The sequence below is a fragment of the Cryptotermes secundus genome, unplaced genomic scaffold (assembly GCF_002891405.2).
Source record: "Cryptotermes secundus unplaced genomic scaffold, Csec_1.0 scaffold612, whole genome shotgun sequence".
In the NCBI taxonomy this organism is placed as follows: Eukaryota; Metazoa; Arthropoda; class Insecta; order Blattodea; family Kalotermitidae; genus Cryptotermes; species Cryptotermes secundus.
In genome coordinates this window covers 884,725-911,021 of record NW_019729902.1, presented here as the reverse complement: position 1 = coordinate 911,021, position 26,297 = coordinate 884,725, and the positions used below count along the sequence as shown (strand labels likewise).

General features: G+C 39.4%; 1 protein-coding gene across 7 annotated transcripts in view; it reads right to left on the bottom strand.

Moving 5' to 3' along the window:
* The window catches only part of LOC111865773 (semaphorin-1A), a 566,056-nt gene that overhangs the window by 40,618 nt on the left and 499,141 nt on the right, over positions 1–26,297 (bottom strand). For 3 of the 7 annotated variants that reach the window (XR_002843034.2, XM_023854041.2, XM_023854042.2), the window contains 10 exons: positions 20,339–20,426; positions 16,415–16,519; positions 15,952–16,040; positions 14,884–15,025; positions 13,390–13,738; positions 10,289–10,371; positions 5,418–5,646; positions 4,820–4,974; positions 2,749–2,796; positions 2,199–2,321 (listed from right to left, as the gene is read on the bottom strand). Coding sequence is in view for 6 of the 7 variants with exons in the window: in XM_023854041.2 (XP_023709809.1) it covers positions 2,199–2,321; positions 2,749–2,796; positions 4,820–4,974; positions 5,418–5,646; positions 10,289–10,371; positions 13,390–13,738; positions 14,884–15,025; positions 15,952–16,040; positions 16,415–16,519; positions 20,339–20,426 (1,411 nt within the window). In the remaining variant the exon portion in view is untranslated. The remainder of the gene's footprint in view (positions 1–2,198; positions 2,322–2,748; positions 2,797–4,819; positions 4,975–5,417; positions 5,647–10,288; positions 10,372–13,389; positions 13,739–14,883; positions 15,026–15,951; positions 16,041–16,414; positions 16,520–20,338; positions 20,427–26,297) is intronic. The other 4 variants (XM_023854043.2, XM_023854045.2, XM_023854044.2 and 1 more) reach the window with 2 other exon arrangements.

Here is a 26,297-nt window from a genome sequence, read left to right as displayed (position 1 = left end):
ATCCTTGAACTGCAGACAATTATAACAGTACAGAACAACACTGGAAATGTTTCTCTCTTAACTAGTTTTGTGAACAGTATTTGTTAAAAGGTTCAGATAATGTCTCCACTTTTTTAAACAACCGAATCTTTGTATGTAAAGTAATTCCAGATTCTGCAAGTGTTTATATACAGAGTGTCCTAGGAGAAATGTGCCAGACTTCGGGAGGGTGTTCCTTATGTTAAAGTATGCTCATATAACCAACACCTATGTCCAAAGTTGAACGGTTACAGAGATAATGGCGAGAGAAGTGTGAAACTTTGACAGGTGTTACACACTTGTCGATTACCAAATACATACCAAAACTGGCAGGAATACGTGGTTTCTGTAATGTTAATAATGTATGTAACATCAAACTAACTTGTGAGTGACATGAAGCCATTAAATTGAACTACAAAAAAACTCGCACACCATGTCAGAGTTGTCCTTAGGTGTCCAAGCACTATACATGACACATGAATGGCAAGCACTGATGTAACATGGCTGACTGCACATTCTGGTATAAGCCGTCTACATAACTGTACTAAAATACAGTACCTGCTTTATAGTAATTGTTCAAAGTGTCCTCCGCCAGCTGCAATGCAGTTTTCGGCATGCATCATGAGGGATTGGGTAGCAGAAGCAATGTTGCATGGATGGTGACGTACGTGTTCTGTTGCAGCAAAAACACAATCCCGCAGTGCTTCTCGTGAATCGACCTTAGTTTTGTAGTCTAACGTCTTCATGTGGCCCCAGAGGTAATAATCTAGAGGCGTAAGATCTGGCAACCTTGGTGGCCATGCAACAGGCCCACCACGACCTAACCAGAGGTTAGGGAAGGATTAATCTAAGTAGTGTCACACGTGCTGAGTGTAATGTGGGGGAGCCCCATCGTGCTGGAATTACATTTGGCTCCTTATCGTTAATGGGATGTCTTCCAACAAACATGGTAACTCTTTCCTCAGGAAGGCTTCATACGTGTTTCAGGTTAAACTGTTATGAAACACAAAAGGTGTGATCAACCTGTTCCCAAGCATACCACACCATACATTCACAGAAAATCTCTTTTGGAATTTCGTTACCATTATCTCGTGTGGATTATTATGGGACCATGTATGCACATTTCGTAAATTATTTACACTGTCCTGGGTAAAAGATGCCTCATCACTGAATAAAATGACGCTTAACAGTTCGGGATGAGCTTTTATCCAGTGGCACAAATCCATATGCTCAGCATGGTCGCCTGGTTCCAGATGTTGTACCCTTTGATCATGGTAAGGATACAACTCTTCATCATGTAAAGTTTGCCACACCTGCATACATGATATGACAACGCAAGAGGCCATTCTACGAGTGGACAGAAGCGGACTTCTCTGAACCATCTCAAGAATGTTCTCTCATGTGTTTATCATTTGTACATCCTCCCTTTCAGAGTGCACAGAAACACTCGGAAGAGAACCAGTATCATGCAATGTCTGTGGAATTCGTGTAAATACACTTCGAGATGGAATCCTTCGATCACGAAAACGCCTTTGGTATTCTTCAACAGCAGCACGTGCATTGCCACCGCAAAATCCATGCACAAAATGCATATCTTAATATTCAACATGTGAAAACACAAAAGACATTTCAGCAACTCTGCACGACTAACCTACCAACCATTGACAACGCGGCCACAACATACCGTGAAGGAGGCACATAAGCTTATGGCTAGTGTGAGCCATCATCATCACACTCAAGGACAGACATCGATAAGAATTGTCAGCTGACAGGTACAGTGCGTCGACCCGCCAGAGACCACACTTTTCTCAGATCATCATCTCCATAGCCATTCATCTTTGGACGTAGGTGTTTTGGGTTATATCGGAGTACTTTAACATAAGGAACACCCTCCCGAAGTCTGGCACATTCCTCCTGGGACACCTGTATATACACCTGTGTGTCGACTGACATAGCATTGTGTTCATCTTTAACCAAAACAAACCAGAACTTTACAAGCTTCTGTAATGTCTTGCAATTCTTACTAGCTGTTAATTTCTTTAGTAACAGAAATTTGATGTAAATCCACCTTTCTAGAATATCAATGACCCACAACCCTTCAGCTGCTGGCCCAGTCACCTGATAGAAGCATTGGTAAGATAGTTAGTTGACTGGCAATGTCAAAAGTGTATGGGACTGACCCTTGACCACTGTGGCATCTGTGGTAGTTGTGGTGGTGGTGGTGGTACCACTGCTGCTGGGCGAGGGGCACGTGCACGTGCACAAAGGACATGTGACTTGCACCATGGCTGCCAGGGTTTCATCTGACAGACAGACATTGTTAGCCTCTGAATATACACCACCTGGTTTGGCATTTCCACTGAGTTTGGATAATTCTTTTGTATAACTCTTAATGTTACTAATTCATGTATTTACATTTACTGAACTTTCCACTAATACTGAAAGATTCATTCACCAAAGAAATACAAGTCTAGACAAAAGACTGAAAAGATTAGATTACAGTATATTAAATTTTAAAGATCTTTACAGAACATTTTTCAGAAGCTTGAATAAACTCCATGTTATCTTTCACCCCAGTATACAGAAACAGAAAAACAAGTTGTTTTATAAATGTTTACATGAATGCTCCTCTCACATAGTCACTGCTTACTGTATATATGTCTAATCAGCAAAACTCTAGATAAAGACAGAATTCTGTAAAATATGTAATAAACTTCTAGTACAACTCACCATTCTCTTTTGTTGTTTGTTGACTTGGGACTGCAGGAGCTACCTCCTCTGTAAGGAAGAGTGGGTGGCAAGCTTATAGTAATCAGCCAACAGAAAGCATTGACTCACACATTAAACTACTACACTACAACTTTTCATTAACATGCAAACACACAAGAAGATACCAAGTTCAGTGGCAGTTCATTTAAACATTCTAAACAGTTACATGCTGTATATAATCACTGTATTTTCCAGATAATAAAACAAGCTTTCCTCCATGGAAAATGTTGGCTAAAATTTTCCTGCAATGATATTAAATATGCTATTAAACTACAACTTTGTGATGAAGTATTCATGATATAAAATAAGTAATCAGGCAGCTATATAGAAATGATTGACTGACTGGCTGACTGATCAACCAACCAACCAACAAACTAATAAAACAACTAACTAAGCAACCAACCAATACTGTAGTAGTAAAATCTGCTAACAATAAAGCCTGCTATTGGACATGATCCAATGCTAGTAAGGTGTATTAACATCTCAGTTTACTTGTCCTTCGTTCTCTTTTCCTTTTTCCTGTCATTATTCTTCCCTCCAATATTACTTTTTCTTGGTTTCCCTCCTAATTCTTCCCCCTTCCAGTTTCTTCTACTCTCCCAACCTTCTTCCTAGCCTCACTCTCACTGTCATATCCTCAAGTTAAAGTGAAATCCTCTTCCATACAATAGCCTGGGTGAAATGTCACTGTTTTCTTACTGCCCCTTTTCTCCATAGGAAATTATTAAAATTCTTGCCTTTTTGCATAAATTCCTTCTGACAGCAGTATGGTTAGCTCAGTCTTGTTTCTGTATTCCCATTACTGGTAGGGTACTTTGAGTTGTCAAGAATGTAAAGTTATTTCCTTTCAGGGGTAAATTTGAATAAAATTCCATTAACTTGTATACTGGATTTACTCAAATCTGAATCTAAGACTGCCTCCCCACCAACAGACATGTCTGCATACAGAATGTGACTTCATGTTTTAATTGCATAGTTATGATAAGCAAACACATTGTACATTAAGTCAGTTCCTTCTTTCTCACGTTTATTCCCTTCATCTCTTCATGGCAAAGTTCTCTATTCTGGGCAAATTTATTACAGCTCATGGCTTGTGACCCTGAAATAATTTTTCTTCTTCATATGCTGCACTGAGAGCATGATACAGTGTGAATGCTACCTACTGCATCTTAAAACAATAACCCAGTAATAGATTTTAAAAACAACGATATATATTTTTTGATGGAATTCAAAACAACCCTTTGCTTTTTAAGTCTGAAAATAAGGAAAGAATACTTGTCTTCCCCTGGGTACATAAGGTATTATTTGGAAAGCTGTGAAAGGCTCATAAGTATGTTTATTATCATGGGAACTGTATCAGTACATCAGCGCAAACTGAATGATTTCAGTCTCAGTGCTGCAAATTGAAATGCTATTCATTTTTAGAGTCTAGTCAAAATTATCTGTTGTTCTCTATTGTCTTCTCTTACAAATTATTGTTAGTATATTTGGAAAGCCTAAAGTAAAACAGTACTCATATTTCCTGTCTATATAAAGTCATTCTAGTATGCATATCCATATCTGTGGCAATTTCTCCTACTGCGTTCTTCAGATAAATTTTAATGTTATCCTCCCATCTCCTTCTTAATGTTTCTTAAGGAAACTTAACAAGAGGTTTTCCCACTAAAATCCTGTATAATAATGACTGGAAAGTGAAATATAAAACTGCATGTAAAACTGTTCATTCTATAGAAAACTACATTGTCAGTTTCACTAACTATTCTCCAATGAGTAAATAAGCCAACACTGTAACAAGAATCTTGACTGTACTAAAAATATTCAAAATATACTATATTTAGTGCAGCAATTTATAGACTTTAAGATAACTGAAACAGACTAACAGATGCATTTGACCTACTGTCATCATAATGAAAGCAAATGCAAAGCTGGCCAGGAACACAGTAACAATCGAGAAGAATAGCTAAGGATACGGAATCCTATTGTACGAAAGGTCCGAGTGCTTGCCATAGTGAGCTACAGTTTTCCAACTGACCTGTAGTTACACGTCCACAGGCTTTGTGTTCCCCATAAGCAATGCTCTGTATGAATCTCTTCTTGCCTGCACTCCAATCTGGGGATCCCACTGCTGTGCAACGTTGCTCTACATTATCCCATGCACAATATGGATCTTGCAGAGCCACACACTCCCTGCAACAAACACATTCACTTGTCATAATACCATACTTACATGGCAAAATTGACATACCATATCTCTGAAGACAAATATAACAACAGAAGAGTATACAGAATATTGGTATTCAATTTTATAACAAAATGCACAACAATGAAAAATAAACATAAAATTGTATACCTTTCTAATATACAATCCGACAGTATTACCAGCATACCAACCCTGTCAGCAAGTACAGAGGGCAAGAGCTATTTTGAAGTGTATAGTGACCTATAACCTCACAGTATAACTGTGAAAAACTAAGCAAATTAATTTCATAAAATGCAAACCATAACCCATGTGAAAGAAAACATCTTTTGCAATATGTAAGTTTGTAACCTGTGTTTCATAGAGATTAGTGTACAATATCTAGATGTCAATGTACTAGAGTATACTCTAAAGTTATGAATAATATACACACCGGCAGTTGGTTATCTTGTCAGAGCTACATCGTTGAAGTTTCACAGCTTGAATTTCATCATCTGATACAACAACCAGTTTACTTTCTTCACCACCCATGCGTACCACATAGAGATTCTTCACAGCCACACTAGGTGGTAGTACTTGTAGCTCTTCTATTACTACACTATTAACTATTTTGTCTGAATCAAATGATGCTGAGTTCAAAGCTTTGATTACTTTTCCATCATCTGTAACAGAATATTAGAATATGTGCTGAAGTAATTAAAACTTAATGCGTCTCACAGTCTTAAGCTTATGCACGTGAAGAGCACCCACTGTTACACCCTCTTTCAAAACTGTGAAAGAAAATATGGTTTTTATATATATGTCTGTAAAATATCCCATCTCATGAAACTTTTGTAGATGGTGGAGTTACTAAGTAACCACCCATGGAAGACACACAGTACCACCTTATACTGAACACAGACCTTATATATAACACAACCACCTTACACCATAACAGAACCTCACCCATAACCAAAGAAAGAAAGGGATTGCTGGAAACATGGAGTATCAACTGAAAAGAATAAGTTTTAACTAATTTCAACAACATTCAACAATAACGTGAACTAACTTTAACCAAGTTTTAAATCAATTAACCCTTCCGCACCGACATCCGTGTGCTTCACCGACCCTTTAAATAATCGTATGCCACCGACATCTGTGCAGTTCACCGACCTGCGCAGTGTTAGCTTTGAAGGACGTTGCTGACAAAACGAGGAAAGATATTCCAATTTTCTTTTCAGGAGTACATAGATTAGGGTTTCATCTTTCTATTGGTATATGAGTTATTTATTTTGGACGAATTTTTAGCACGGTATTTTTATTTTGTATCGTTAGTGTAATAGTTCGTACTTTTGTCTCACTGCGCCTAGATTTCATTGAAATTTTTCAAATTCTAAGTAAGGAAAATGTATAAAACTATATATCTTTCGACTCTATGGTCTTTGCTTGTCTATATGAGTCACTCACTGAAACCCCAGACGAAGGTTTTCCTTGAATGGGTTGCTGTACAGTCTGCTGACACAATGAAGTAGTCAAACAAGAGGGTCCTTTTTTCTTGGAACCAAATGCAACCTAAGAAAATAAACTTACGAATGATACAGAAATCTATGATGTCATAACACTTTCTTCTCTCAGTCGCGCCATAACCATGGCCTCTACAAGTAGGAAAGTTTTACAGGGCGATGAACTAGAAGAGTTCCTTGCTCACGACTCGGAAGTTAGTGAGTTCGAATATTCGGATAGTAGTGAAAACAGTGATAATGAAATTGAAGATCAGGCTGTAGTTGATGCTATCCAAGATCTTAGTATTGAAGATGACGACGAAATAGTGGCGAGGGTTCCAGTGGCGGATTCAGACGAGAGTTATTTTTGGCAAAATATGGATAATTATGATGGCGTTCGCGAACGGTTTTCTGAAAATTCAGGCCCGAGAAATCAGTCTGTCAATGTGCTCGATATAGTACAGACATTTCTATTATTTTTTACTGAGGATTTTGTGAACAATATCGTTCAGGAAACAAACACTTATGCGCAACAATTTATATGTGGGAGGGTTTTTCCATTTAGATCTCCAGCTAGGCAGTGGGTACCAGTGACACTAAATGAAATGTATGTGGTCTTAGCCTTGTTCTTGCTGATGGGTATAGTCAATAAGCCAACTCTAAATTCATACTTTTCAACGAAAAGATTACTATACACTCCAGCATTTCCTGATGTAATTTCGAGAGACAGATTCCAGCTTATATGTAAATTTCTCCATTTCAATGACAATACTAAGAAAGATAATTACCTAGGACCTACAAGACTTTTCAAAATTTTTCCTGTCATTCAACATCTCAACGAAAAATTTCAGACACTCTTCTATCCTGGACAAAATATTTGTATTGATGAATCGCTTACACTATGGAAAGGGAGATTGGCATTCAAAATGTACTTGCCACTGAAAGCTTCAAAATTCGGCATAAAAACTTATGAACTCTGTGATTCCAAATCTGGGTATTTATGGTCATTTATTGTTTACACTGGCAGCGAAACCCAACTAAATTCTTCACTGATCAGAGAAAATACCAATAAAACAACATCTGTTGTTCTACATTTGGTCGAACCGCTCCTCCATAGAGGTCATACTCTATGGATGGATAATTATTACAATTCCCCCCAGTTAGCAAAATTATTAAAAAATCATGGCACTGACTGTGTTGGGACCCTTAGGTTGAACAGAAAGGGTGTCCCAACAACTGTAAAAAACACAAAGTTGAGAAAGGGCGAGATCATAGCTCAGCACGCAGGTCCTATAACTGTTCTCAAGTGGCAAGACAAAAAACCAGTTTCCGTGATCTCTACATTTCACAATGCCGACACACAGACAGATATAAAGAGAAACAAAGAAATAAAAAAACCAAAAATTATAATTGATTATAATGAAATGATGGGTGGCGTTGATTTGAAAGATCAGCTTTTACAGTACTACAACGTGGAAAGAAAAAGACTTCATAAGTGGTACATGAAACTCTTCAGACGCCTTTTGAATGCGACAGTGGTAAATGCCATGATAATTTATAACAAGAATCAGGAAAGACTGACAGACCACTTAGCATTCAGAGTAAATCTGGTAGAAGGGTTGCTGTTGAAGTTTACGGACCAGGAGCAGGCAGCACGTAGAGTACAAGGTCGACGTCATTCATCAGATAACACCATCCCCCGGCTTCGTGAAAGACATTTTATTAGTAAAATTCCCCCATCAGGAAAAAAGGCTAGACCACAAAGGCGATGTGTAGTGTGTACAAAAAACAAAAGAAGAAAAGAAACCGTGTACTGGTGCAGTGATTGTGATGTTGGGCTATGTATTGACCAGTGTTTTCAGGATTACCACACCAAACTCAACTTTTAGCAGTTCGAGTGAGTAAAAAAATATTATTTATCATAATTATATTGAAAAATATATATATAGTTTTGTTCTTCGTTTCTTTATGAATATTTCTGTGAAAATTTTATCTCAATATACCAATTTTTGCGAGAGTTACTAAATTTTTCATGGATAAGTGCATTTTTCTGTTTAATAATTAAATACCCCGTCGGTTTGGCGGTAGGAAATGATTTAAATACTATCCGTCGCGGAAGGGTTAACTAGAAAAGGTATTACAGTGCAGCAATTACACAGAAGTATCTATATGATGATGATGATGATGATGATGATGATGATGATGACCTTATGAGGTCCTAATATGTCGCAGAAGTAACATTTATAGAAAAGTGACAATGTAGTACACCAACAGTTTATGAGCATAACAAGAAGTTTTTCGATTTGTTTCATTCTGGTCCATCACACTAGCAATATCATGAAAATTTATACAGTTCCGCCTAGTGTGACTGGTAATGCAGTCACACTAGACAGAACTGTTTAAATTTTCATGAAGTTGTTCCTCCATGATTTGCCCAGCAAATGAGATTGTTACCCAATGCAACAGGATTCTGAAGTAGAATACTATGAGTTTCTAATTTTATTTACCCCCCAACTCATCAGGCAGTAGCTCAAGATAGATATGGTTTCTTTCATTTAGAAGAATGGTAAAATGGGGAATGCCTCTAATATTGCAGTTCTACCGTGTTTTGAGTACCATGCTGATCTTGGCATTATACTTGTTTTCATTCTTCACTGAACCATCAATGTCTCTCGCATGTCAGTAATTATGAGAAATAGATCTAATATTATTCTCCAAGTAATTGTACAGAGGGGTCCAAAAAATGTACTCTCTCTTTGATAGTATCTTTGGAACAAAATGACATGTAGTTAAAATTCTTGCGTGGTAGTGTAGTTTCATGTTTTCTCAACAGATGGTGAAGGTCACATGCGTCACGTGAGTGTCATGCCACGAGCAGAAGACAGCAGCAACGATGGCTGAAAGGTTGTTCTTTGAGCAACGCAAGGCTGTACTGAAGTGTTACTGGAAGTACGAAAATATTAAAGAGGTACGACGACAATGGCAGAATATGTTTGGAACTCAGCCACCAATAAGTCAAACAATTGCCCGTATTCAGGATAAATTTGAAGCCAACAGTACTGTTCATGATGTGCATAAACATCGCGCGGTTTGATTGGTCCTTTCTTCTTTGAAGGTACCGTAACTGGTCAGGTGTATCTCCATATGCTTCACACATCAATTTTCCTTGCCATTCGAGAGCTATTTGGAGATGAGAGATTTTACCCACAGCAAGATGGTACTCCACCTCACTACCATCGAGATGTCAGAGCATACTTGGATGACACTCTACCTGGACAATGGATAGGTCGAAGAGGTGCTACTGAGTACCCACCACAGTCTCCAGACCTAACACCTCTCGACTTCTACCTATGGGGAAGCTTGAAGGATGAAGTTTATTGACAAAAGCCAGCTACACTGAATGTGCTACAAAAAACCATCGAAGCGTCGTGTGCAACCATCACACCGGACACACTGTCAGCCGTAGTTTGCTCAGCAGTTCAGCGGCATCGACACTGTTTAGCTGCTGATGGTGGTCACTTCGAACACATACAATGACTCTTTCTCTCTCTCTCTCTCTCTCCACACAAGAATTGTAACTATATGTCATTTTGATCCAAAGATACTGACTATCAAAGAGTAAGTATATTTTTTGGACCCCTCTGTATTTATTCATGTAGACAGTTTTTGGCCTATGTATGTAAATAAATTATTTCATCATAACTGTATATAATGAGTTTTCTAAGAAGAAGAAAAGGTTGACACAATTTACTGAAAACCACAATTTAGTGTAAGAACCCCCCCCCCAACAGATACATTAAATAGAGATAACAAGCAGCTCTACCTGTTCCAATGAAAAGGACATCATAAGCTTTTCCATCTGGAGTCTTCACTTGCTGATCTACTGCTATTTTTGTAAACCTGTACCTGAAAATACAGAAAATTTATTTAATGCTTTCAAGTTTATATCGATATTATTAGTGAACAAACATTTTGTACATATAGGGCTACAGAAAGACAGCATGTTCCGTCAGAATAAACTTTGCTACAAACTGTAGAAAAAAACATTTTATCCAATTAATGACTGACTCTTCCATAGAATGACAGACAAAATGCATAACAATATAAGACAATATGTGAAATTACAGTTCTTAAATTTTAATTTTTGAATGTCTGGATAGGAGACTGGAGGATTTTGAAGGGAATGATAGCAAGCATTCCTTGAAATTCATCCGCTCTTAAGTTCTTCACGAGTGTAATTCTGATTTATTACTGGCATTCCCGAATATCAAAAAGGTGTCATATATGTAAGGATTTGTGTCCTATTTATATTATAATTCTGATCTGCATTCTAGCAGTGAAGTGCACTAAAGTGTCCTTAATGTTATCTGCGTTCTTTCCCAGATCTTATTGGCCTCCATCTGATCCGTGTTTTCTTTGTGGCATATCAAACAAATTAACATTGCCAACACAGACCAGAAACTGATGCGTGCCAATCAATTCCTGCTTTGCTCAGACTTTCTTAATGGTGTATTCTAAAGCAAACAGAATGGCAATAAAGAATCTCCGCTTCAGATTAACCTGAATAGGAAGAGCATAAAAAAATGTTTAAGTACATGGATTTTAATATGTTTACATCAATTAATTATCTCCAAGGACCTCAGTCCTTCTTGGGAAGCTGTCAGTCGCTCAGCTACTCAACAATTTCGCAACATCAAGCCAAAGGTACATTATCCTGTTTACAAGCGCTGCGCCACAGCTCAAGCAGTTATTCGCTGGCTTCCCACCACGGCGGCCAGGGTTCGATCCCAGGTCTGGTCAAGTGGGATTTGTGGTGGACAAAGTGTTGCTGGGTCGGGGTTTCTCCGAGTACTTCGGGTTCCCTTGCCAATCTTCATTCCACCAAATTCTCCATCATCATCACCCTAGGCAGGATACAACACGCCAATCAGTGGCCACCATACAGAGTGGACCCAGTTAGACTCCACCCCCCACTAAGCGAATTTAAAAATTAAATTTGAATCATGTTTACAAGATTCCTCCACTGGTCCCTATCCTCAGCCAGATCCATCTATTCCATAAGTTTATTTTAAACATGTCTTCTCTTAGCTATTCAAGAATTTCAGTACTTTATGCAACCAAAAAGTTCATTACCATGCTCACATGAACCCACCACTGGTCCCTAACCTAAGCCAGATTAATCCAGTACCTAGGTTTAATTTAAATATATCTTAATTAGCCTACAACTACTAGTCCCTAGCCCAAGCCAGATCAATCCAGTGCCTAGGTTTAATTTAAACACATCTTACTTAGCCTATCTGGTTGTATATGTATAACAAATTCAGTGAGAATTCTGTATAGTACTTCTCTCTTCACAGAATCATAGAATTTCTTTTAGTCTATCAATTACTTATGCACTGTCCCATTTCATGCTCATATTCTCTTCAGCACCCAATTAACGAAGAATACTGAATGAGTAATTGCTCTATTATGACATAATCCAAACCAACAGTTAATCCCCAATAATTCCATTCATGAATGGAGCTAAACATGACAGAAGAAATTTGAAACATGTATATAGTTGATAACAGTGATACTTCTTGATAATTATTTCAGTCAGTTTTACCACTACTTTTACAAATAGGTGTAATAATACATTTTCTTACATTGATTGTGCAGTTCCTTCTTATTCCAATTAGATGTAATCCATTTAAGCCCAATGTTAAGCATAAGCAGCAAAGTGCCACTGTAAACCACATCAAGGTACCCTTATTCTTCATTTCAGAATAAAAAGGACAACATGTTTAATATATTGCCTAGATGGAAGCACAAATTAAGGTCTGGGTGCTTCTAGAAATTCTGAAGAAAAAAAATGCATGTTTACCATAAAACAATGGCAATTATAATATCCTTCAGTAGCTGTTTCCATCTCTGCAAATCATGGTGACCACCTGAAATAACATTCTTTCACTCTGCACTTGGAAAAGAAGGCTTCATGGGGTTAATAATAAGTATGGGGATTTCAGAATGTAATATTCCACCATCCATTCTCCCATACACCTTCATGGTGTAGTGATTAATTAGATAATCACACGGATAACTTTACAGTTGACCTTACTGCATAGAAGAGTTGTTAGAATTTAATACATGTCTGGCAATTTGCACTTTTTCAACTTTACCATATCAATCTCATCCTATAAAGGAACTTTGCTCAGGTACTAATGGTACAGCCATATATATATATATATATATATTTTAAGTCTGCATAACATCATGAATCCACCAAACCAGGGCTTGGATTCTACAACCACTACAATTTTGTTCTACTTCCTTTGACGTAATAGTTGGGTATTCTTTATCAAACCATGAATCCTGCTGCCTTAACTCATAACCTTCTGGCTGAAGTTTAGATAAACTCTCCTAATAATCTTAAAAGACCTACTGATATCTAATTATCATAGAAGTTTTCAAAATCTGTAAATCTGTTTGAGATTTAAACCTGATACTGTTTTAAAACATCCCCATTGTTTAGCTTCTTGAGATTAAACCTGCCAATATCAAACTTCTGTGTCACCTGTTGGCATACTCGCGGTATTTCTCTCTAAGTTCTGCAATATCAGACAGAGGTCAGCATCACAGCCATCTTCTCTACAAGACCTGAGGTAAGTATCTTTCAGCACCACCCTTTATGTATTAAGGCATGATATATTTGACTATGTGTCTTTCCATCAGATCAAGTCCACATTATTTATAAATGCTGTGATGTGGAAACTCTAAACAATTAAATTTTTTGATATGACAGAGTTCACTGTACCAACCTCATTATCATCACCATAACTGCACAGTAAATCTGAAATATACAGTCAAAACCTGACACACAAGATAAATTAAATTAATGGTAATTCATACAATAATATTTATAACCAGTATCCATGTGATACTTACTGGAGGCTAATGCGTATAAGTAATGGCCGAGTAAAGAATGCTGGTACTGCTTCATCCATCAAGGTATGTGACTTGACGAAGTTGACGGATACATCTGGCAGAGTGCGACTGTCATTGACACACTGACCAGGCCTGGGTTCAGGCACCTTGAGGCCTGGCACTGCCAGCCAGTTGGAATTCATTGTCTCTTGCTCTTTGAATGGTCCCTCAAATGTCTCCAACAATGATTTCACACTAAAGGCACACACAGCAGAGCCACCAATGGAGTTGACAGGAGTTGTAAACACACCATAGATCAATTTCTCCACATGATCCCCGTATGTTCCTTCCACTATGTCACTGGTTGACTCTGTAAGCATTCCGAGGTTGTATGGGTTAAGATATTGTATGGGTATCATTAATAAGCTACATTCTATTTATACTGCAATATGTTGCATATCAATACATTTACTCACTGAATGATTTTGAGGGTAATTTTAAACATATGGTTTGATACAATGAAGGCAAATAACTAACCCTAACATAATGGAAATTGAAGGTTCAATGCTTCCATCTGCCTCCGATCGTAACAAACCTATTTCCCTAAGATCCATCTTGTTATTTTCTCACATCTTCTCAGCCTTGCAGACAGCTGTTTTCTACTAGGCATCCCACCCAAAACCTTACATGTATTTCCTCCACCACTCCAGCCAAACACCCACCATGTTTTGGACAACAAACAGGGTAATAACATTTTCTGAATTGAAAAGCAAGCGCTTCCAGAAATTTCTATCTGTCAGTGGTGTACATGAATGCTTAAATTTTTAAATATCCTAGAATTATTAACTGCATCATGAATTCATTGCTGATTTTGGTTTCATATGATATTCACATAACCACTTTCACCTATATTTACTTATGGATCAACTTATTTACTGACATATAGAAGAATTTCAACATTACTTTCACAACATTTATATTTTTCCCCAACAAATTAACATCACCAGCGTAAGTACTTGGTTTCAGATATTAAATTCTAACAATTCCTTCTTTATATAGAGTCTTCGAACTTTTCCACCAGATATCAAACTGAATATTAATAAAAATTTCTGTCTTCTTGGATATATACTGAATGCTGTCCAAGCCACTGAAAGTCAATTGATATTTTGGCCTCTGTCTTCAGAGCCAAAAGCCAAGCAAGAAACCAGTGTGAATCAAGTAGCAAGCACAGCAAAAGGAAGTGTTCCTCCAAAATGTCACTTGACTTTCAGTGGATTACACAATGTTATATCCCAGACTGAAGAACTGTGCATAACCACAGCCATGATAACCTCAAATTCACATGAATACTAAAGTTCATGGGGCATGAAATAGCATTCATTGGAGCAAAATTAGCATTATATGCAGCGCATTCTGTTCAGATCATATTTCTGATCTCCAATATAATATGTCAAAATGTGTATATCTGATTCATAAGCAGTCAGTTTCTTTCACATAAATGTAGTTCACACATACGTATTTCATTGAAGTAGAAGGGGTAGTCCCCTGGGACGGAACAGTTGAGGCGAGACTTGAGGAAAGAAGTCCAACGATCGCCGAACTGATGTGGACCTCCTTTGTCATGCTTGCAGACACGAGCTACCCGTGAATACACAGTCTGGAAGTAAAGCATCTATTAAGACATCTTCATACAGCCAGATTGTGGACATAAACGTCTTTATCGTTTGTAAGCTTCCATAAATGAGTATGTGTGCACTTAAGTCTGTGTACACATGTGTGCGCGAGCATACAAGTGTGTTTATACATTTGTGAAGAGGAGGAGAAAGAGGAAATCCCGCTTCACATGCCCTTAACAAAAGAAGAGGAAACCGGATACGAGTACATCAATGCTCCAATTCAGCATGCTTGGATTATTCAAGAGAAGTCTGTGTCACTTGTGACACTGAAACGGTAAGTGGTTGAGGACCATCCAAACATGACCTAAAATATTGTCAGTTGGAAAAATGTATTTCTCACTCCTTATTTTGGATGCATTCATATATTCAGTCTTTGCTTTCTAAGGATTCATCATCTCTTGTTTCTCTGATATTTAATTATATTTTATATTTATTATCAGTTGATTTCTTCTACGTAATTGTTATCAGCTGATTTCTTCTACATAATTGTTATCATTTGTTTTCTTCAAGTTTTGACGACATTTTATCAATATTAACTCACTTCAAGGTGTTACTTTCAAAACAAAAAAATTTAAATATCTCTGTTGAAGAAACTGAACCCACAACTTAGCATTTAGAGCCCAAATGATTTATTTACACCAATATTTAAGTAAATATAAACTGTAACACAATAAGTTCAACACAGTTTGAAGCTTGGCACAGGACCCTAAAACAGAAATGTGTACCAGAATAACCAGGAGTTTTTCAAAAAGCAATTATCAGATTTTAATCTGAACAGGTCTGCCAGCTCAGTAATTCTAACTAAAAATAAAAGACTGATAATTCAGTTTAAAAGTTAGTAATAATATTTTGACATCCTCAGTAATTTCAAAATACTTAATATATTTTTCCTTATTTACTCTCTTACCTTGCCACAGTTTATGTATTCAACAGCTGTCTCTCTGAAGAAGAAGAAAATGTAATCTTCATATGCCATGGAACTCACAAAATTTGGAGCTGAAACAACGAACACATGAATGAGCAAGAGAAGACATTTTATTGTGTATTTATCTTCACATTCTGGATTATAATCATGTACCACTATAGTCTGCTGCCAAGTTTGCATCACAGACAAGAAATTACTCAGCCTGGCAGAGGTAGATGATTGACGTTATATTCATATCACAGGCATCACTATGACTACATGAAGTAAGATTCTTTAATACAAATAAGTAATTATGCGTAATTGTGTTTGAAAGGACTTATTACAGGACATGATTTTTAAGGAGGACATTGCCATTAATCCATTACGCCTTCAACATCTAAAAGATTCAACTTCATGAACATGCTTACAGGATAGCTTAAGGGGGTCTTCAGGTAGAAATAGTTACCATTCAGCTGCTTCAGATCTGACCGCTCTGTTCGAAGAGGTTCTCTGTAGATGAGAGGATCAGTGCCTGAGAAATCTGCTACAGTGGCTGTGTACAACTGACCATCTGGAATATGAGATTTAATCATTTATATTTTGTATTATAAGTCTTGTAGTACTCGTGTTTTGGAAGTGAGAGAGCAATATGTTACTGAGGTAATGAAACATCCTGAGCTATGGTAAATTTAGGTACCTACAATTAAATATATCACACTTCAACCAGTTACAAACAATTCTATTTGTAACGTACTTTAAGACAAATCTGATAATATTGTGGTGTATTTACTCCATGCAACAACTGCTGGGCCACAGGAACAAACACTGCTAAGTAACTACGTTCACAACAGAACAACAGTGTTATGCAACCTGTTTCTAGGCAACAGCTTGGTAAATACACTTTCATGTAGGCAGTGACGTCACACAATAGTGGATAGTGACCGCATGCCATGTTTAGTGTAGGTCTGTGCCAAGGGTTTATTGGAGGCAACAAAGGTCATTTTCAGGCAGTCATAAGTTGGAGGAGTGAGTAACCGACAGGGCCCGCGCCATAGCTCATGCGGTTAGTTGCTGGCTTCCCACCGTGGTGGCACGGGTTCGATCCCGGGTCTGGTCAAATGGAATTTGAGGTGGACAAAATGGCGCTGGGGCAAGTTTTCTCTGAGTACTTCGGTTTCCCCTGCCAATCTTCATTCCACCAATTACCCACAATCACCTTCACCTATCATCCGGGACTGGTACAATACACCAGAAGTGTATTAGCAAGGCTGAACCTTCAAGTTCTGCTACCAGCATGTTCCTATATATGTATGCAAGTTTATGGATATGTGTACATACTGTGCTACAAAATTATACATTACATAATTAGATTAATTATCTGTAATAAGATACAATAGTTACAATATTAATGCAGTGAGTTATACACTGCTGGCATTAACAATGGTGACAATTCACTTGTTTAATGTGTGATGTCTTGTCCATTTCACCTTTAGACTGGATACTCTCATTCCACAGTCAATTACATGTACGTGTATAATGCACTGGTAATAACATCTCACTTTGCATGTACTGTGGTCCTGTTATAGCACAAGCATTCGGTTAATCTTTGGGGCTCGAGCTGAATTCCAGGTTAACCCATATGGAATTCATTGTGGATAAAAGTGGAACCATGGCAGGTTTCACTCACAGTACTTTGACTTTCCCCTCTCAATTATCATTCCACCAATGCTACATCAGCATCAGCAGCCGGGACAACAGGCCCACACTGAGGCTGCACTACCACAGAACATGCATATATATATATATATATATGTTACATGTATGTGTTTATGAAATCATATACAGTGGAACCTCTCTTAACGAGCATAATTCGTTCCAGAATCTTACTCGTAATGCGAAACACTCGTTAAGTGAAACAATTTTTCCCATATAAATTAATGTAAAATACAATAATGCATTCCACACTGAAAAAAATACTCAAAAAAACTTATGTATAACGTTTATTCAAAGAAAATTATATATACATTGTTAAGGAGCATGAATGATCTTCATATTTTCTTCTATGCGGAATGAACCAACCTGGAATGTGAATTCGATTTGCAGAAAACAAAAAAATAATTGAAATAATTAGTTTATTATTTATGATACATATCTAATTCTTTTTTATTAGAAAACTGTCTAGAGACTTTTGCTTTTGCCGACGCTTCAAAATTTGGTGAAAATGCAAAACAGCATTTGTAACATGCAAGCCACTGCCTTATTAGGGTGATGCTTCTCAATGTACGATGCAACCGTTTCCCATGCTTTCAGCATTTCTCTTATTGTGCCAGAAGATTGTTGCTTTGCTGTTACATCCTCCTCCTCCTCCTCCTCTGACAAACTCTCCTCCACAACTTCTTGCTGTGAAACACAATGCAACTCCATAAGCACTTCAGTGGTCAGCTCTTGGCTGTGCTCTTCCACAAGCTCATCGATATCATTGTTATCCACCTCCAGCCCCATGATCTTGGCCAAAGACACAATCTCATTGACTACAGGCTCCACAGGTACTATCTCAAACCCCTCAAAGTCACATTCGACAACGCTCTCTGGTCAAAGCTTCTTCCAAGCAGAAGTGAGGGTTCTCTTTGTAACCCCTTCCCATGCCTTTTCGATCATCTTCAGGCAGGCAACGATGTGGAAGTGATATTTCCAAAACTCCTTGAGAGTGAGATTGGTCCCTTAAGTCACCTCAAAACAACGCTCTAAGAGTGCTTTAGTGTACAGCTTCTTAAAGTTAGAAATAACCTGCTGGTCCACAGGCTGGAATAAGGGAGTGGTGTTGGGAGGCAGAAACCGGATCTTGATAAATTTAAATTCTTCAAGGAGGTCATCTTATAGGTCTGGAGGGTGGGCAGGAGCGTTGTCCATAACAAGCAAGACATGGAGTGGCAGATTCATCTCAAACAAATATTTTTTCACAGAAGAACCAAACACTTCATTGATCCAATCAGTAAAAAGGTCACGTGTCACCCAAGCCTTGTTGTTGGACCTCCACATCACATTAGCCTGCTCTTCTGGACTTTACACTTCTTGAAGGCTCGTGGAGTTTCTGAATGGTAAACAAGCAGCGGTTTAATTTTCAAATCGCCGCTTGCATTGGCACAAAATAGCAGCGTGAGACGGTCTTTCATTGGCTTATGGCCAGGCAATGCATTATCCTCTGCTGTTATATAGGTTCACTTCGGCATCTTTTTCCAGAAGAGACCCGTCTCGTCACAATTAAAAACCTGTTGCGGCAGGTAACCCTCAGAATCTATGAGCTTCTTGAAGTCGCTGATGAAGTTCTCTGCTGCCTTTGTGTCGGAGCTTGCTGCTTCACCGTGCCTTACACCGCTGTAGATGCTGTAGATGTTCTTCTCCTAAACTTCTCGAATCACCCACGGCTTCCTTTAAATGCTTCTTCTTCGGCCATTGATGATCCTGGCGTCTTCTTAACGAGGTCGGCGAAAATCACTTTTGCCTTCTCACAAATTATGTTCTCGTTAATAGCGTCGCCTTGCAATTGCTTTTCGTTTATCCATATGAGGAGCAACCTTTCAACATCGTCGAGAATATGTAACCGTTGCATAGATATTCTTGTCACTCCCTTTGAAGCATCTGTCTCCTTAATCTTGTCCTTGTTCTTGAGGATAGAGCAAATCGTTGATGTAGACCGATTGTATATGCGTGCTGGATCAGCCACGCTCACACCTCGTTCTCGCTCTTCAATGATTTTACGTTTCATTTCTACGGTTATTTTTATTCTCTTATGGCTGTCTTTTTGCGGCTTTTTCTTCGGGGACATTTTTGCAAGGGTTCTTAAACTTTGCACAACAAAAAATCACAAATATGTCTGAACACAAGTTTGGAAAAATGAGTGATCACAAGCGACACTAAGATGCTAGCGGAACGAGTGCTAAACACAGACTGAGGTAGCAAGCGCACAATCCGGGACTTCCCCTCTCGTCACTCGTTATGCGAAACGTCGCTCGTTAAGCGAGGTTCCACTGTATATAACAGCTCTATCTAATATTCATATGTAACTCACTAATACTTTTATGAGCACAGGTTATAAAACAAATTAAATTTGTAAGATTTGAGGTTTTCACAGCGGTGACTATGAAGAAAGCAGTCTTCTTGGATGTGGTGACATGTAGACATTGTGCTAACCGACGTATCGGAGGAACGTTCCTCCAAAACGTCGGTTAACACAATATCTACGTGGCGCCACATCCCAGAAGACTGATTTCTTCAAATTAACTTTGCCTGTCGATCGATATAGATAGCTTCTGGACTAAAACCACGGAGTTTTCTTTTTTTGTAAAAACTAAAATTAAAACTGTGTTTTCCACGGAAGCAGTCCACATACCACTGTATACTGCTGTGCTGTTATGGTCAGGGTCGTAAGGACACAGTCCCCTGCCTTCGTATTCTTTTTCCATCACATAGTCACCATCCTGAAATAAATAACAAATCGAGTAAAATATGTTTATTCTCTGACACAACCATTATTTTAAAATATGCCCCTTTTCAGGAAAAAAAAAACGGCTCAGAATAAATTCAATTAAATGTTACTCAGTGATAGACCATATAAAGGTAGAAGTATATGTAACACTTAAAACCTGACCCCTACCAAAAAGAATAAGGAGGAAAAAATGAAAATGTAGTACAAAACTTAAAGATGTAAATGTGTCACATGCCAAGCAGTTCAAAAAAGGGGGGGAAAAAAGAACACTGTGTGTTCATTATATGGCAGATATCAATACAATAAGCTGAGCATGACTTACTTACTATGCTCATATGATGTATATCATCCTGAAATTGCTCTTTGTATTTTCATGTTCAAAATTACATGCTTATCATCCACTTAACAAGAAATAAGTTTGCAACTTTCATGACTAAATTTGTTTTACTGATCACTTCATTATTTTACCAATTAATTAAACAATGGGACATGGTTAATCAAGCAAACTTTTATCAGTTTAATTAGCACTTACAAGTATTGAAGTAAATACAATCTAATGTCAAAGTCATCAATGGACTCATCACTTTTCATAAAATAATGGAACAGAAAACTTAAGTCCAAAATAAAAGTTTAACTCTAGGCATTTTGTAAACCTGTCAACTGGGTAGCTCAGTTGGTATAGTAACTAGGCTATGGAATGGGCAACAGGTAGTTAGGATTCGATTTCCAGCGTGATTGGAGCCATTTCTCTTTGGTACAGTGTCAGAGGACCGCCCAGCCTCCTGTCCAATGGGTACCTGGGGTAATTCTCATGCAGTCATCCACTTGGCTCAATCTAAGACTGGGTTCACCCCCTTACACGTTATTCTTGGCGCAGTGCTCCATTAATTAAGAACACCACCTTTCCTTTGACATTCCAAGCATGTGGGCAGTAACGACAGTCCGCCACTGGTACTTAATAGCCGCCACTGCACGGTACTTCAGCAAGGAACTACCGAATATCAATAAAAGCGCTCTTCGTTCTCGGTGTCTGAACACTGCTGGTCAGATTTTAATGTAATTTATTTTAGGACCGACATCTCCCTTGGGTACGTTTGCAATTTGCATTCACTTTACTGTGACGTCATCAATGTGGGGAGACAAAGAGTAGACTTAGCAACTGTTGGAAATGCTGAGTCTGCAAAACGCAAATTCCCCTAAGGCGTGGGTTTTAGGGGCTAGGACGAAGAGATGATGGTAAAGTCAAGTGGAGAAACCACAGAGCCAATCGGGTGCGTGCCCATGCACTTCTCACTGCAGAATATCCTAGATGAGGAACCCTCGCCAAAATTCTTCAGAACAAATTAGTTACTTGGAAGCAATCCCACCTGGTACCAAGTTATATCAATTAACGACAAAGAGAGAAGGAAAATGACCACTAGAAGACGTAGCCGTAAGGGCGAGGACAATATCAGGACGAAGCCCAGAGAAATTGGATTGGGTAGTATGACTTGGATTCATCTGCCTCAGGACAGGGATCACTGGAGCGGGGCTCTGGTTAACATGGTAATGAACCTTCAGGTTTCATATAAAATTTGGGAAATTACTGAGTCGCTGAGCGACCGGCGACTACCCAATAAGGACTCAGTTCCACGGAGTTAGTGGATCTATTTATTTAACGGCGCTATCGACCGCCTCTGTGGTCTAGTGGTTAAGAGTTCCTGGTTACAAATCCAGAGGTCCGGGTTCTATTCCCGGGGCTACCAGATTTTCTGAGAAGTAGTGGGTCTGGAACTGGGTCCACTCAGCCTCGTGAGGATAACTGAGGACCTATTACAAGGATACAGCGGCTCCGGTCTAGAAAACCGAGGTTAACGGCCGGGGGGATCAATTGCGCTGACCACGTGACACCCTCTACCCGCAAAAGATGGCACTAACTTCGCCGAGAAGCGGCGCTCGCTCGGTCGGTATAGTTCACCTGCGGACTACAGGCCACGTACTTTTAAACGGCGCTACAAGTTGCTCAGCCTATACGCCTATAAAGTCGAATGGTAAGAGGATTTGTGAATAATGAATTGGAATGTTTAGAAAGGAAACGGTTGTTAGCTAATTTGAGGTGTTATCCCAGAATGTGCCTGGAGGAATTTTCGAAAACCACGAAAAACCACAGTTAGAACGGCCGGTGTCCCAGCCGAGATCCGAACCTGGCACCCCCGAATACGTACAAGACAGAAACGTTAACACCTGTGCTAATCTGCGCGGTGCTAAGGTTACGAATGAGTGGAGACTGCCTTCCACACGCCCTACACGCCCTTACGACGCTTTATTCAAGACATAAGGACTGAACCTTTTCAAGATACGTACAGCCTAAAAACCCTCAGTAACTGGTAGAGAAGGGCCGCGCCATAGCTCAAGCGGTTAATCGCTGGCTTCTCACCGCGGCGGCATGGGTTCGATCCCGGGTCTGGTCAAGTGGGATTTGTGGTGGACAAAGTGGCGCTGGGGCAGGTTTTCTCCGAGTACTTCGGTTTCCCCTGCCAATCTTCATTCCACCAATTGCTCCACAATCACCCTCACCTATCATCTGGGGCTGGTACAATAGGCCAGAAGTGGCCGCAGTACAAGGGACTTAGTCCCACCCCACTAGCAATAAAAAAACTGGTAGAGAATTAGACGGTTCAAAGCCCTTAATACCAAAGCCCGCTACTCGACAAGATCGTGAGCCAGTTTCATCCATCTTCCATCCTTGCAGCATTTCTCCTTGAGATCCATCTTACTGATAACCTACAATCCCATTTGTCTTCCCAAATAACGCTTTCCAAGAAATGTCTCTGTCCTAACAACCCCGCAGACTCCATATGAGTTCGGTTTCCCCTGCCAATTATCATTCCACCGACTGCTCAACATTCTTCATCATATACCATCCGAAGCTGGTACAATAGGCCAATTAATGGCCGACGCACCAAGCGGACTCAGTCTCACCCCATCCTACGTAACTTAAAAAAAAAAATCTGTCGGTCAGGTTCGTTAGCTTCAGCAGCAGCAGCAGAATAACAAAATTTAGTCTACATTTGTACAATGGAACAACGGTGGCATTGAACCAACAGACGCCCATAAGATCTCCTACCGCTGGCTGGGTATGCAGATCAACAAGTTCAGAAACGCGTTCAACCTCTACACGAAGACTTGACAAAAACCTACCACGTCATCAGGAGGGCGATTATCAGTTTCTGAACACGGCCTCTAACCCATCGAATTACTTCTTAAGAACCATATTTAATGTCATTATATAAGAAACTAACATCGGGAAAGTTTTGAAATGTGGTGTTGGAGAAGGATGGAGAAGATCAGTTGGACCGATTATGTGAGAAATGAAGAAGTGTTAATTAGAGTAAGTGAGCAGACTAATATCCTACACGAAATAAGTAAACGGAAGGCTAATTGGATTGGTCATGTTTTACGCAGAAACTGCCTTCTAAAAGAAGTTATCGAAGGAAAGATAGAGGGGCGGATAGAAGTGACAAGAAGACGAGGAAGAAGACGTAAGAAGATGCTGGATGACCTTGGGGACAGAAGAGGATACTGTCATTTGAAGGAGAAAGCTCTAGATCGCATTAAATGGAGGAACTGTTTTGGAAGAGACTGTGGACCTGTCGTCTTGACAGAATACTGATGATGATTATGATAAGAAACTCTATTTCAATTCACTTCGTTACCTATTTAATCACGTTTTACTTTCTATATCACTGACCAGTTAATTACAAGAAAATGTAATCATTTACACGGCGTTCTACTCAGCCACATAATATCCTCTGCTGTACCACTTGCAGCTACATACTCTTCAGTCAGTTACAAACGGGCGATAATGCACTGTGGGTAAAGATGGGCGGATACGACAGGAATCGGTCATATCCGTTTGATGCGGCTACCCTCCCGACATTTTCCATTTTCCAGGCAGCGTCAGGAAAACCATGAGTAGCCTCATGCAGAATTGTCGCTCTGTGGATGAAGTTAATGTCCGATCCATCCTGAAAGCGGACGCTGTGCTAACCTCGCCGGTATGATCTTCTCCCGTGAAAGTTTCCAAATTAATTTTCACCTTGTGCTCTTTAGTTTCATATTAACTTCAAAGCGACGGAGAACACTCAGTACTTAATCTGTCGTGGATACAAAGCAAACAATGGAGGCTTTCTGAGCACGAGGTTTAAGCACCCACCGCATTACATTCTAATTCTGAATGGCGCAGGCTTTTGCCCGTAAACGCACCTGTACCACGAGTCTTCGGGCCTTCTTGAGGTAAGAATGTAAAGGTATCCCTGTAACAGGCCGTGGAGGCCCAGAGGTTTGTGACATGTTGAGGTTTCCACATTTTCAAGACAACTGGCTCACAGATAGAGGCGAGGTTGTCAGCCTTAAACGCCGGCCGCATTTACCCCCCGGGAATATTCCTGGTACTCATTCCTGTTAGAGGCTGAGTTGACCCCAGGGCCATAGTGCTGCTGGAAGGATTAGGTCAATTTAAAAAAATCCACCTCACTGAGATTCGATCCCGCGACTTTCCGGCTTGTAGCATAGTGCCTCAACCAACTGCGCTACCGCGTGCCCCCCTTCAGACCTTCTTGAGGTAAGAATGCAGTCAAAATATTCGGTAACTAACTCCGTGGAGCACAGTCCTACTGAAAAGCTGACAGTCGCCCAAGAAATTTCGCGTCTTTTAGGGAGCCCGTGCCAAAAAGAGGCCACAGAAGCCCTTACTATATAAACTAGAGGTTATGTTTAAAAAGCACAAGATTTCTGCATACATTTCGTTTATTGTTCTGATCAACCCGTTCATTTTATCCATAATAACGTCATATTTATAAATTAACACTGTCTGTGTTATTCCAGTGGAAGTTTCTAGAAGTTATCGGCCGTTATCTCCTATTTACGGACGGCCAAACAACAATGTGGGCGTAATCAGCTTTGTATATTATAGTATGAGTACACCAAATTTTGTGCGACATGAAAGTGTTTAAAAATCGACGTTTGATTTGTAACTCACGTAAAGTATGGTTACACTGGACCGATCTGAACCAAATCTGTTACGTGCAGATGGCTCAACCTTCAGAGGCCCTAAATCTGACTCCTATCGGCTTCCTACCTATGCTGGACTCACTGCGGGCAGATTTCGCATTTTCTTTCCTAGTTAGAAACGAAACGTAACGAAAACTGCATAATGAGGAGCTTCATAACTCGTACTCTTCTTCAAGTATAATTAGAATGATCAAGTCAAGGAGGATGAAATTTGAAGGTCATATAGCACGAATGGGGGAGAACAGGAATACGTAGAGGATATCGGTGGGAAAGGCAGAAAGAAAAAGAGCACTGGGAAGACCAAAGCGTAGGTGGGTGGACAATATTAGAATGTATCTTAGAGTGATAGGATTAGGTTGGATTCATCTGGCTCGGGATAGGGACCAGTGGAGGGCTCTTGTGAACACGGTAATGAACCTTCGGGTTCCATAAAACGCTGGGAAATTCTTGAGTAACTGCAAATTTGGCTTCTCCTCAAGAAGGGCTCAGCTCCATGTAAGTTAGAAACGAAATTTCTGTAAGAATGCATGGTCCTGATGAGAATGCAGAAGGTACGAAATGACCTCAAGGGATTAATATTTCTACTATATTTAACTGAAATCAGGTCGGTTGTTTCGGAGACGAAACTTCCTGACACGCGGATGAATACGATCTCCGGATTATGCATGCATTTCATCACTTGCATGCGAAGATCTCATCCCTTGCGATCTGTACCAGGGGAGATCCCTCAGTGTGGGGCTCGTGGAGATGCCGACACAGAAACCCTTCACTGTCACCTCCGCCCTCTTTAACAGTCGACGATCTGGTCTAC